Source organism: Phocoena sinus, chromosome 16 (assembly GCF_008692025.1).
Source record: "Phocoena sinus isolate mPhoSin1 chromosome 16, mPhoSin1.pri, whole genome shotgun sequence".
Classification (NCBI taxonomy): Eukaryota; Metazoa; Chordata; class Mammalia; order Artiodactyla; family Phocoenidae; genus Phocoena; species Phocoena sinus.
Genome location: NC_045778.1, coordinates 48,358,324 through 48,371,511, shown reverse-complemented (window position 1 = coordinate 48,371,511; position 13,188 = coordinate 48,358,324). Strand labels below are relative to the sequence as shown.

Below are 13,188 nucleotides of genomic sequence, written 5' to 3'. Positions count from 1 at the left end.
CTTCTTTACAGTGTTGCCTTGTGGCATGGAGTTCAAGCAGCATTGTACAGGGCTATCAAAGCACAGAGAGCTTGCTACGGCTGGGGCCAGCCAGAGCCCCAGGCACAAGAAAGGGTGGACCTGATGACAGACCAAGCTTTGGTACCATGTGTTAAAACACTGCAAAATTCCTTCGCAAAGAATGGAACGCTTTTCTGAAATACAAGATGTGTAAAGTAGATGTGTAATACAGCTGAGTTGTATTAGGAAGACAAGAAAGAGGGGGCATGGAATAGGTAATAGTAGAAGAAGCACTAAAAAATCTAGTAGCATCAGTAGTAGACTTTTTTTTAATATAAATTTTAAGAGAAATATGACATACCTACAGAAGAGGGCTCCAATCACAAGTGTACAGCCTGACGAATTTTCACACACACACACACACACACACACACACACACACCCCTAATACCCACCACAAAGATCAAGAATTAGAACATTACAGGTACTGCAGAAACCCTTTCCAACCCCCTTCTAGTTGAATAGTGGACTGTTAAACAGGGTATGAGGCAGTCTTTATAATAGGTGGATGGCAGCCCTGCCTTTGAACTCGAGTTACAAGAGAGACATCCTCCTTTCACAATATTTTTCTTTCACCTCTTTATTGGAGTATAAGTGCTTTACAATGTTGTGTTAGTTTCTGCTGTACAACAAAGTGAATCAGCTATATGTATACACATATCCCCACATCCCCTTCCTCTTGAGCCTCCCTCCCACCCTCCCTATCCCATCCTTCAAGGTCATCACAAAGCATCAAGTTGATCTCGTGCTATGCAGCAGCTTCCCACTAGCCATCCATTTTACATTTGGTAGGGTAAATATGTCAGTGCTACTCTCTTACTTCGTCCCAGCTTCCCCTTCCCACCCTGTGCCCTCAAGTCTGTCCTCTACGTCTGCATCTGCATCTTTATTCCTGCCCTGCCACTAGGTTCACCAGTACCACTTTTTTAAATTCCATATATATGCGTTAGCATACAGTATTTGTTTTTCTCTTTCTGACTTACTTCACTCTATATGACAAACCCTAGGTCCATCCCCCTCACTACAAGTAACTCACTTTCGTTTCTTTTCATGGCCGAGTAATATTCCATTGTATATATGTGCCACATCTTCTTTATCCATTCATCTGTCAATGGATACTTAGGTTGCTTCCATGTCCTAACTATTGTAAATAGGGCTGCAGTGAACATTGTGGTACATGACTCTTTTTGAATTATGGTTTTCTCAGGGTATATGCCCAGTAGTGGGATTCCTGGGTCATATGGTAGTTCTATTTTTAGTTTTTTAAGGAACTTCCATACTGTTCTCCATAGTGGCTGTATCAATTTACATTCCCACCAACAGTGCAGGAGGGTTCCCTTTTCTCCACACCCTCTCCAGCATTTATTGTTTGTAGAATTTTTTATGATGGCCATTTTGACCAGTGTGAGGTGATACCTCATTGTGGTTTTGATTTGTATTTCTCTAATGATTAGTGATGTTGAGCATCATTTCATGTATTTGTTGGCCATCCGTATGTCTTCTTTGGAGAAATGTCTATTTAGGTCTTCCACCCATTTTTGGATTAGATTGTTTGTTTTTTTTGATATTGAGCTGCATGAGCTGCTTGTATATTTTGGAGATTAATCCTTTGTCAGTCTTTTCATTTGCAAATATTTTCTCCCATTCTAAGGGTTGTCTTTTCATCTTGTTTATGGTTTCCTTTGCTGTGCAAAAGCTTTTACGTTTCATTAGGTCCCATTTGTTTATTTGTGTTTTTATTTCTATTACCCTAGGAGGTGGGTCAAATAAGATCTTGCTGTGATTTATGTCATAGAGTGTTCTTCCTATGTTTTCCTCTAAGAGTTTGATAGTGTCTGGCCTTACATTTAGGTCTTTAATCCATTTTGAGTTTATTTTTGTGTATGGTGTTAGGGAGTGTTCTAATTTCATTCTTTTACATGTAGCTGTCCAGTTTTCCCGGCACCACTTACTGAAGAGGCTGTCTCCATTGTCTATTCTTGCCTCCTTTGTCAAAGATAAGGGGACCGTATGTGTGGAGGATTTCTCTGGGCTTTCTATCCTGTTCCATTGATCTATCTTTCTGTTTTTGTGCCAGTACCGTACTGTCTTGATTACTGTAGCTTTGTAGTATAGTCTGAAGTCAGGGAGCCTGATTCCTCCAGCTCCGTTTTTCTTTCTCAAGATGGCTTTGGCTATTCACGGTCTTTTGTGTTGCCATACAAATTGTAAAATTTCTTGTTCTAGTTCTGTGAAAAATGCCATTGGTAATTTGACAAGGATTGCATTGAACCTGTAGCTTGCTTTCGGTAGTATAGTCATTTTCACAATATTGATTCTTCCAATCCAGGAGCGTGGTATATCTCTCCATCTGTTTATGTTATCTTTGATTTCTTTCATCAGTGTTTTTTATTTTCTGAGTACAGGTCTTTTGCCTCCTTAGGTAGGTTTTTTCCTAGGTATTTTATTGTTTTTGTTGCAGTGGTAAATGGGATTTTTTCCTTAATTTATCTTTCTGATCTTTCATTGTTAGTGTATAAGAATGCAAGAGATTTCTGTGCATTAATTTTGTATCCTGCAACCTTACCAAATTCATTGATTAGTTCTAGTAGTTTTCTGGTGGCATCTTTAGGATTTTCTATGTATAGTATCTTGTCATCTGCAAACAGTGACAGCTTTACTTCTTCTTTTCCAATTCGCATTCCTTTTATTTCTTTTTCTTCTCTGACTGCTGTGGCTAGGACTTCCAATACTATGTTGAATAATAGTGGTGAGAGTGGACAACCTTGTCTTGTTCCTGATCTTAGAGGAAATGATTTCAGTTTTTCACCATTGAGAGTGATATTGGCTGTGGGTTTGTCATATATGGCTTTTATTATGTTGAGGTAGGTTCCCTCTGTGCCCACTTTCTGGAGAGTTTTTATCATAAATGGTGTTGAATTTTGTCAAAAGCTTTTTCTGCATCTATTGAGAGGATCGTACGGTTTTTATTCTTCAGTTTGTTAATATGGTGTATCACATTGATTGACTTGTGTATATTGAAGAATCCTTGCATCCCTGGGGTAAATCCCACTTGATCACAGTGTATGATCCTTTTACTGTGTTGTTGGATTCTGTTTGCTATTATTTTGTTGAGGATTTTTGTGTCTATGTCCATCAGTGATATTGGTCTATAATTTTCTTTTTTGGTGATATCTTTATCTGGTTTTGGTATCAGGGTGATTGTGGCCTCATATAATGAGTTTGGGAGTATTCCTCCCTCCACAATTTTTTGGAAGAGTTTGAGAAGGATGGATGTTAACGCTTCTCTAAATGTTTGATAGAATTCGCCTGTGAAGCCTTCTAGTCCTGGACTTCTGTTTGTTGGAAGATATTTAATTACAGTATCAACTTCATTATCTGTGATTGGTCTGTTTATATTTTCCAGTTCTTCCTGGTTCAGTCTTGGAAAGCTGTACTTGTCCAAGAATTTGTCCATTTCTTCCAGGTTGTCCATTTTATTGGCATATAGTTGCTGGTAGTAGTCTCTTATGATCTTTTGTATTTCTGTGGTGTCAGTTGTAATCTCTCCTTTTTCATTTCTAATTTTATTGACTTGAGTCCTCTCCCTTTTTTTCTTGATGAGTTCTGGCTAAAGGTTTATCATTTTTTTTTATCTTCTCAAAAAACCAACTTTTAGTTTTATCGATCTTTGCTATTATTTTCTTTGTTTCTATTTCATTTATCTCTACTCTGATTTTGTGATTTCTTTCCTTCTACTAACTTTGGGTTTTCTTTGTTCTTCTTTTCCTGGTTGCTTTAGGTGTAAGGTTAGATTGTTTATTTGAAATTTTTCTTGTTTCTTGAGGTGAGCTTGAATTGCTATGAACCTCCCTCTTAGAACTGCTTTTGCTGCGTTCCATAGGTTTTGGATCGTTTTGTTTTCGTTGTCATTTGTTTCTAGGTATTTTTTTATTTCTTCTTTGATTTCTTCAGTGATTTCTTGGTTATTTAGCAGTGCACTGTTTAGCCTCCATGTACTTGTGTTTTTTACTGTTTTTTCCTGTAATTGATTTCTAATCTTATAGCATTGTAGTCAGAAAAGATGCTTGATACAATTTCAATTTTATTAAATTTTCCAAGCCTTGATTTGTGACCCAAGATGTGATCTATTCTAGAGAACGTACCATGTGCACTTGAGAAGAAGGTGTATTCTTCCACTTTCAGGTGGAATGTCCTAAAAATATCTATTAAGTCTATCTGGTCTATTGTGTCACTTAAAGCTTTTGTTTCCTTATTTATTTTCTGTCTGGATGATGTGTCTATTGGTGTAAGTGGGGTGTTAAAATCCCCCACTATTATTGTGTTACTGTCGATTGCCTTATGTATTGAGGTGCTCCTATGTTGGGTGCATAAATATTTACAGTTGTTATATCTTCTTCTTGGATTGATCCCTTGATCATTATGTAGTGTCCTTCCTTATCTCTTGTAACAGTCTTTATTTTAAAGTCTATTTTATCTGATATGAGTATTGCTACTGCAGCTTTCTTGTGATCTCCATTTGCATGGAATATCTTTTTCCATCCCCTCACTTTCAGTCTGTATGTGTCCCTAGGTCTGAAGTGGGTTTCTTGTAGACAGCATATATAAGGGTCTTGTTTTTGTATCCATTCAGCCAGTCTGTGTCTTTTGGTTGGGGCATTTAATCCATTTACATTCGAGGTGATTGTTGATATGTATGTTCCTATTACCATTTTCTTAATTGATTTGGGTTTGTTTTTATGAGTCTTTTTGTTCTCCAGTGTTTCCCACTTAGAGAAGTTCCTTCAGCATATGTTGTAAAGCTGGTTTGGTGGTTCTGAATTTTCGTAGCTTTTGCTTGTCTGTAAAGCTTTTGATTTCTCCGTCAAATCTGAATGAGATTCTTGCTGGGTAGAGTAAAGTTGTAGGTTTTTTCTTGGTTGTAGGTTTTTCCCTTTCATCACTTTAAATATGTCCTGCCACTCCCTTCTGGCTTGCAGAGTTTCTGCTGAAAGATCAGCTGTTAACCTTATGGGGATCCCCTTGTATATGATTTGTTGCTTTTCCCTTGCTGCTTTTAATAATTTTTCTTTGTATTTAATTTTTGATAGTTTATTGGGTTTATCCTGTATGGCACTCTCTGCACTTCCTGGACTTGATTGACTATTTCCTTTCCCATGTTAGGGTAGTTTTCGACTATAATGTCTTCAAATATTTTCTCAGACCCTTTCTTTTTCTCTTCTTCTTCTGGGGCCCCTATAATTCGAATGTTCATGTGTTTAATGCTGTCCCAGAGGTCTCTGAGACTGTCCTCAATTCTTTTCATTCTCTCTTCTTTATTCTGCTCCCTGGCAGTTATTTCCACCATTTTATCTTCCAGGTCACTTATCTGTTCTTCCACCTCAGTTATTCTGCTAGTGATTTCTTCTAGAGTATTTTTAATTTCAGTTATTGTGTTGTTCGTCATTGTTTGCTCTTTAGTTCTTCTAGATCCTTGTTAAACATTTCTTGTATTTTCTCCACTCTGTTTCCGAGATTTTGGATCATCGTTACTCTGAATTCTTTTTCAGGTAGGTTGCCTACTTCATCTTCATTTATTTGGTCTTGTAGGTTTTTACCATGCTCTTTCATCTGTAACATATTTTTGTCATTTCCTATTTTTTTTTTTTTTTTTTTTGATTGGTGTGGCTGTATTCCTGTCCTACTGGTTGTTTGGCCTGAGGCGTCCACACTGGAGTTTGCAGGCAGTTGGGTAGAGCTGGGTCTTGGAGTGAAATGAGGACTTCTGGGAGTCCTCACTCTGATTAATATTCCCTGGGGTCTGAGCTTCTCAGTTAGTCCAGCGGTTTGGACTTGGTGCTCCCACCACAGGAGCTCGGGCCCAACAAGATCCCACAAGCCACATGGTGTGGCAAAAAAAAAAAGAAAGAGAAAAAAAAGGAGCAGTTCAATAACAAAGAATAAAAACTAAAATAAAATTAGAAAGATAAAAATACATTAGGAAAAATAAAAATATAATTGAAACAAATGCAACAAGGTAAAACAAATCCACCACAGAAAAAAGGAAAAAAAAAAGGAGGGGGAACAAGTCAAAAGGAGCAGAATAATAACAAAGTATAAAGAACAAAATAAAATTCCAAAAATAAAAGAATTATTAGAAAAAATGAAAATATAAATGAATCAACTACAAGGTGAAACAGAACCCCAATCTAAAAGAGGAAAAAAGAAAAAAAAAAAAGCCTTGGCTATGGGGGGCAGAGTTTAGGCAGGGGGTGGAACTTAGGCAGGGGCGATGCTCAAGTGTGAGGTGGGGCCTCTGCTTAGGATCTGCGCAGAAGGGGACAGGCAGCACGTCCAAACGGGAGCCTCTGGAGTGTGGAGTTCCAGAGTTTGGAGGTAAGGCCCTGGGTGAGGGTGTGTGGCTGGGGTTAATGCCCAGCGTGTTGGAGGGGGTCTCAGAGGGGGTCTCCGAGTGCAGAGGCGGGGCCGTGGGTGGGGGTGTGGGGTGAGGCTTGGGCTCTGCAGGGTAGGAGGGAGGCTCCAGGGCAGAGGATTAGGCCTGGGAGCCCAACAGGCTCCCCAGTGCCTAAGTGGACAGGGAAAGCACTGGCCACGTTCCCTTCCCTTCCTCCACGCCTACCCCCACCCAGGGTCTCCCCTGTCCCTGCTGGACCCCTAATCGTGGGCCCATCTCCCACCCCTCTACCCAGGGAAAATTTTCACAGTGGTTAATGGGTTCATGTATTGTTAAAGCTTGAGACAGTTAGAAGGCGATGTTCCCAGACCCTGGTTGCTCTTGATAGACTGAACAGAAAATAATGCCAGCTCCCAAGACTCCCTTCCCTTTGATATGAGTGACCATAGCAACTGGCTCTGTGAGTGAGTGAGGAGTGAGCAGTGTCTGTGTGGCAGATAGGCTGAGCTCAGTGTGAGGGGTGTGTTCAGAATACAAATCTGTATCCGTGACAACAAAAATATAAATGTATTTTTTGTTATCATATTGTAACCCACATACTGACCAAACAGGATATTTCACCATATATCCTAAAGGTAGAGACTGGGTCTTGTTTCTTTTTTGTATTCCCAGTGTTTGGCACAGAGCAGTCTGATCACAGTTGTTAGATGAATAACCATGCCATAGCCATTTAATTTACTGAGTTGGTTGGGAGTTCCCTGGTGGCCTAGTGGTTGGGGTTTGGAGCTGTCATTGCCATGGCCCAGATTCGATCCCTGGTCGGGGAACTGAGATTCCATGAGCCGCGTGGCATGGCCAAAATATTTAAAAAAAATTTTTTTTTAATAAATAAATAAAATTAAAAAAATAATTTATGAGTTGGTAATAATATATTTTATAGTTGGAAGTTTGGGGGATTTAAGGAATACACAGGCAAATTTAGATGAACTCCAGTTTTAATTTCATATGTGAATGTTGGGAGCTGAATTTCATATCAGATCTAAGGCAGCCTAACATAATACCTATAAATGAGCCCAGTATTAGTCTCTGCCTCCCCCAACCGAATTCTCCCCCTCATGTTCTTGTGGAATGCATTCTGAGGTTTGTTTGACTTCATCTTGGAAATCCTGAAATAATTCCACTTAAAAAAAAAAATTCACTCTGCAAGGTCCTGGCGTACAGTGATACACAGCACATTGGGTCTGTTGCTAAATGTTATTTTTATGTCATGGTTCAATTGTTTTTCTTTCATTTTTTTTTCCAGAATATTGACAGAGTTGTGTTTGTTGGGAATTTTCTCAGAATCAATATGGTCTCCATGAAGCTGCTAGCATATGCCATGGATTTTTGGTCCAAAGGACAGCTAAAAGCTCTGTTTTTGGAACATGAGGTAGGTTGAGTTCACATGCACTTAGTTGTCCTACATGGAAATTTTTGGGTTGTCTAACATATGAGCGGGTTCCTTAGTTTGCATTTATGCAAACGATAAGGAAGAACATTATATAAAATGGAAGCTCTATTATCCAACAATCAGGGCTAGTATGTGGTTAATTTAAAAAACAAAAAAAAATGTTTAAATGATTAATCATGGAAAAATATCTTCCTACTTTTACCATTCTATTTTAATATAAAATGTATAAATGTTCATTCACTCACCAATTTCTTGATGTAGGACCAAGACCTATTTTTGAGCATGGGTTCTGCTGATCAGAGCTTTGTAATTGTCTTTTTTTTCCCCATAATCCACAAGTATTATGCAACTTTTATGACATCTGGTTTGTTTCTTTAAAGTAGATCAAGAAATTAAAGATACTTATGAAGCAATTTGGTTGCAGAGTCATTCTAGATTTTCCCAATCTTTCATATGTAGGATCCACCTAAATAGAGGGCAGTGGTTTGTGACTACCTTTTTCAATCTTTGTTTCATTTTTTTCCATTTTTATTGAGATATAATTGACATATAACATTGTATAAGTTTAAGGTACACAACAATGATTTGATATATGTATATACTGTAAAATGGTTATCAGTGTAAGTTTAGTTATCGTCCATCACCACACATTGTTACATTTTTTTTTCCTTGTGATGAGAACTTTTAAGATCTACTTTCCTAGCAACTTTCACTTGTTAACTAGCTTTTTAATCTTTCTCAAGAATTTAACTGGATTTTCAAAGAGGTGACCATTCATCTTGTACTCTTTTTATTGGTTTAGGTGGCATATAATTACATTAGATTATTACATTAACAATCAAACTGTCATAAACAAATTTGAGGATAAACACAGGTGACTCTTGGCAAGTAAACAACTCAGCTGGTGAGAACAGAAGTGCTTGGGCTGCTCCGAGTAGCCTGGTGGCCTTGAGAGGCTGGTGTGCTGGCCATTAGGCAGCCTGTTTACAGAAGAAGTGGAGCGCTCCGGTTAATGCAAAGGGGCCCTTATATCCAGTTTCTACACTAATACAAATCGGAGGTTTCTAAAACTGAGTGGGGAGCCCTCATCTCTTCCCACCTCTTCTATTCCCCTTTAAAATCAATACTGTAGAGAGCAGCTGTTTATCACGGGAGGTACCCAAAGGCTTGGGTATATTGCAGCAGAAAGAACATTGGGAGAACGAGTGTCATAAATTTTAATTGTAATGAATAACTACTGTGGCATTTTTCTCATCTCCAAACTGAATTATTTATTTGAAAAGTTGCTGATGCATTTATAAATTATTTAGAGCTCTCTTAGCCTATGTTTTGTTTTATTAAAGCATCTAAAACAATACGAAGTTAAATACCAAATAGTTAACTGTTTTACTGTACTACAGAAAGTTTTTGTTTTTGTCTTTTTAAGGAGGCTAAGGCATGAAGTCATATAACTTTTTTATGGGGGGCGAGGGCAGTGGAGTCTCAGAATTTTCACTCCCCCTCCTCCAACCAGAGCAGCTCCTTTTTTATCTGCTTAGTTACCGATTTCCCTTGTAAGATTTTGTTTAAAAAAATAATTAAAATGAAAAAGAAGACCACTCTTCTAGCCCATCTGGTGTTGCCATATTTAGCGATTAAAAATATAGGACACAGTTATTTTACCTGGCATTTATCTGGCAACCCTAAGTTTAGATCCTCTTGGACTAAGGCAGAAAACAAACCCTGGAAGCCGTCAGGGATTAAAAGCCATCTACAAGGGCTTCCCTGGTGGCGCAGTGGTTGAGAGTCCGCCTACCAATGCAGGGGACACGGGTTCGTGCCCCGGTCCGGGAAGATCCCACGTCCTGCGGAGCAGCTGGGCCCGTGAGCCATGGCCGCTGAGCCTGCGCGTCCGGAGCCTGTGCTCCGCAACGGGAGAGGCCACAACAGTGAGAGGCCCGCGTACCGCAAAAAAAAAAAAAAAAAGCCATCTACAAGGGCACACAGGTAGTTAGTTGATGGTAAGATAAGGAAAAAGAGCCAGCATTTGGGGGAAACCTACTTCTCTGGATAAAAAGGCATCCCTTTGTACAATCTTAGGCCTCTGTGAATGATGGCTTTGGTTTGTTACTAAGTATCATAACTCAGTCTCTATGGCCGATGAAAGTAGAGCAATTTTATATCTCCTTGTAGGTGTTTCTCAGAAATTTCTCTACCTTCTTAGGTTCACTCTCACTTAGGCAGGTCTTCCTGGAGGATATTATGGAGAGAGGACTTTTGGGAGGTGCTGGTGAGGTGGCCTTCCTGCCCTGCCTGGAGTCCTCACTCACTCAGTCCCACTCACTCCACTTATGTAAGTGCGCGTCTCCTAAGAGAAGTAGTCTAGCCAAGCCGTTGAGAGCACAGGCCCTCACTGACTTGGAGACCTTAGGCAATGACTCTACCTTTCCATTTCTGTTTTAGCTTTTGTGGAATGGGGTGATAATATTATTTGTCTCATAAAGTTACTGTGACGATTAAGTGAGGAATCCATGTAAATTTCTAGCATATAGTGAGCCCTCAGAGGTCAGCTGGCAGTGGAGGCAAAGATCCTACCATGTAGTGTTCTGCCAGATGCCACCCATTTCGCAGTAAGTAACTGTTGAGTCAGGCAGATACCAGAGGAGTAGAGTCTCTTGCCTTTTGGAAACGAGCTTCTCTAAACATTTCCATTTTTCAGCTTCCTTCATTTTCACAGATACGTGAGCTTTTCCTTTACAGATGAGCAAAGGGAAACTTGAGCTGATTTAGATGCCTTTCCGGGATCTACTGAGGGAAGCTTAGAGCTATACCTTATGAGACATTACAACTTTGAAGTCAGATAGATTTGCGATTGAACCCTGGTACAACTCATGTGACCTTGAAAGGGAAATTTACTTTATGACCTCCCATTTCTCATCTGTGGAATGGGAGTAATAATGTGAATTTTGCCATGACAAGGATTAAAATGAAATAATCCTAATCCTAAAAATCCTAAAAATTGTCAACACTGACGTAGTATACACTGTGGTGCCAGATATTTTTCTATGCACTTTACATCAGTTAATTTATTTAATGTATACAAACAAATAGATATCCAATGCATTTATTATTATTATTATATCATGTTTCATGCCAGAGGTCAGGTTTTAAGTTGTATCTATAGCATTAGGAGGCAGCATTCCTCGAATTATGAAAAACAGTAGGTATTGGACTAAGGTTCAGAGATAATCGTACAGAAGTTTTCTCATTGTTGTTGTAGGGTTATTTTGGAGCTGTTGGGGCACTGCTGGAACTGTTCAAAATGACTGATGACCAGTAGAGATGGGACAGGGATCCAAGCTCTGCGGCTGGAGAGGGTGAAAGCCACTGTGGGACGGAAGCCAAGCCATTATGGCAGATGAACCTGCTGGATTTGTAAATAATTAAAATCCTTCTAGCTGATCTTTTACTCTTGGGTTTTGAGCTTATGATTCAAAATGGGGAATACAAGAGTTTTTTCTGTATACTGTATTTTTTAAAAAAATATTTGTGCAGTGTGGCCAAGCCTACCAGTCTTATGCATTGACTTTGAAAAATGATATGATGTTTAAGAAGGACCTGAAATGTAAGTGCTGTTTATTTTTCTTCTGGGGTTTACTGATCAGTGTGGTAATTTTAACTTCATTTAGTAATTACTCTAGGAGATTTTACCTTGACTTATATTTTTCATGACGTTTCATGATTTGCTGTTGGTTTCAAATGAAACTACAAATCTGTCATGTTTTACTGTGAACACTATTTTGTTTGTTTGTTTACCTTTTTGGGTCTTGTTTTTTCTGTTTGAATGTCTTAGGGAAAAAGAGAGTCCTTCCCCCTGTTTCTGTCCTCAGGTGACTCCCCGTCCCCCCTCCAATACCGTTCTTTAATGTAATTGCTCATATTAATCAAGGTGCTGACCAACTCAATACAAAGTTAAGCACGAGATCTAAAGCTCTCAAAAGTGCCCTTGAAGAGAAAACTCTGAAAAAGTGTTCATGAATTTAGTGAGTCTGGCAAAAGTTGAAAATTATATGCAATTTTGTCGTATCCCTTATGAACATGTGGTGTTGCGGTAGATTTATTTTACGTTAGGTTATGTTAAATTGAAATGTTCTCTGATGAAGTGTCCTCATCCATGCACAGCGTATGAATGGCAACAAATCCTTGTGCAAGATATTGGGATTTACAGGGGAAAGTCTCCCGGTAGATTAACTGTTCACGTTGGGATGTTTAGGAGAAGTCATGGGTTGAGATGTCATGTGGTAATATCTGTGTTTTGTACATGTATGTAGCTAGGAGCTTTGTAACAAGGCGTCTTAAATAATAATAAAGTTGTTTTTTATTTGAAATATTTTAAACTGTATTTCAATCCCACTTTCTAAAATTAAAAAAAATTATTATACTGATCTATATATTTTTTTTCTGTTTGAAAGATATCATTGGGACTGATGGGTAACTTTCAAATGAGAGTCTCATACAAATACTGAAACACATGAGATCTAATGATTTAGAACTAATTAATCTTTTGAATTGAGCATATTGCTGAAAGGGATTTTTGAAGGGCAGTACAATTGCTCCATGATGAAACTTTCCTTCTCTGCCTCTGGGAACTATCTTTAATTTCCATGTCTTCAAGTCTTGAAGAAGTTGATGTTAATGGAAGTATTCACTTGTCTGGTTGAAATAAAGCCTGTTTCTGTTGTGATTTTTTTTAGTGTATATGTTATTTTCATTTCTTAACCTTTATGTCCATCTTATCTGCTTTTGTGTCATAAAATGAATATGTGTTGTACTTTTGCTACTCTACATTTCATAACTTGAAGCTTTCACATAAGCACGGTAAGGTCCAAAACACTGTGTCTTCAGTTGAAGCTGTAGCCCTATGCAGGGGTTTTTTTTTTTTTTTTTTTTAATGTAGCTTTATTGTTCTTATACAACTAACTCCTTATTCCCAAAAGATCACTACTATATTTTGTTATTCTGAAAGAGTTCCAAAATTTGGTCATCACAATTATATTTGATCAACTTACGCCTGGCTTAAAAAAATTCAAGCAATTAAGATGCTCTTGAAAAAGGCAAGTGTGAAAATCCACATATCCTCTGTGATAGTACCTTTTTTAGATTGTTCTCTTCTGCCATTCCTACTCTCATCTGTTAGGGAATAGCACCCCTTGGATCATGGTTCTACAAAAAATAAAATCAGGGCAAGTTAGTATGACTACATAATTTTTTAATTATCTGGAATTACTTGATCTCTCATTACAAA

The 13,188-nt window shown here is 38.4% G+C and overlaps 1 protein-coding gene across 10 annotated transcripts in view; it reads left to right on the top strand.

Annotated features, from left to right (window-relative positions):
• The window catches only part of PANK1 (pantothenate kinase 1), a 111,904-nt gene extending 99,273 nt beyond the window's left edge, over positions 1-12,631 (top strand). For all 10 annotated transcript variants that reach the window (XM_032607883.1, XM_032607886.1, XM_032607881.1 and 7 more), the window contains 2 exons: positions 7,758-7,883; positions 11,164-12,631. In XM_032607883.1, coding sequence (XP_032463774.1) covers positions 7,758-7,883; positions 11,164-11,223 — 186 coding nt within the window. In that variant the 3' untranslated portion in view covers positions 11,224-12,631. The remainder of the gene's footprint in view (positions 1-7,757; positions 7,884-11,163) is intronic.
• Positions 12,632-13,188: the final 557 nt, after the last annotated feature.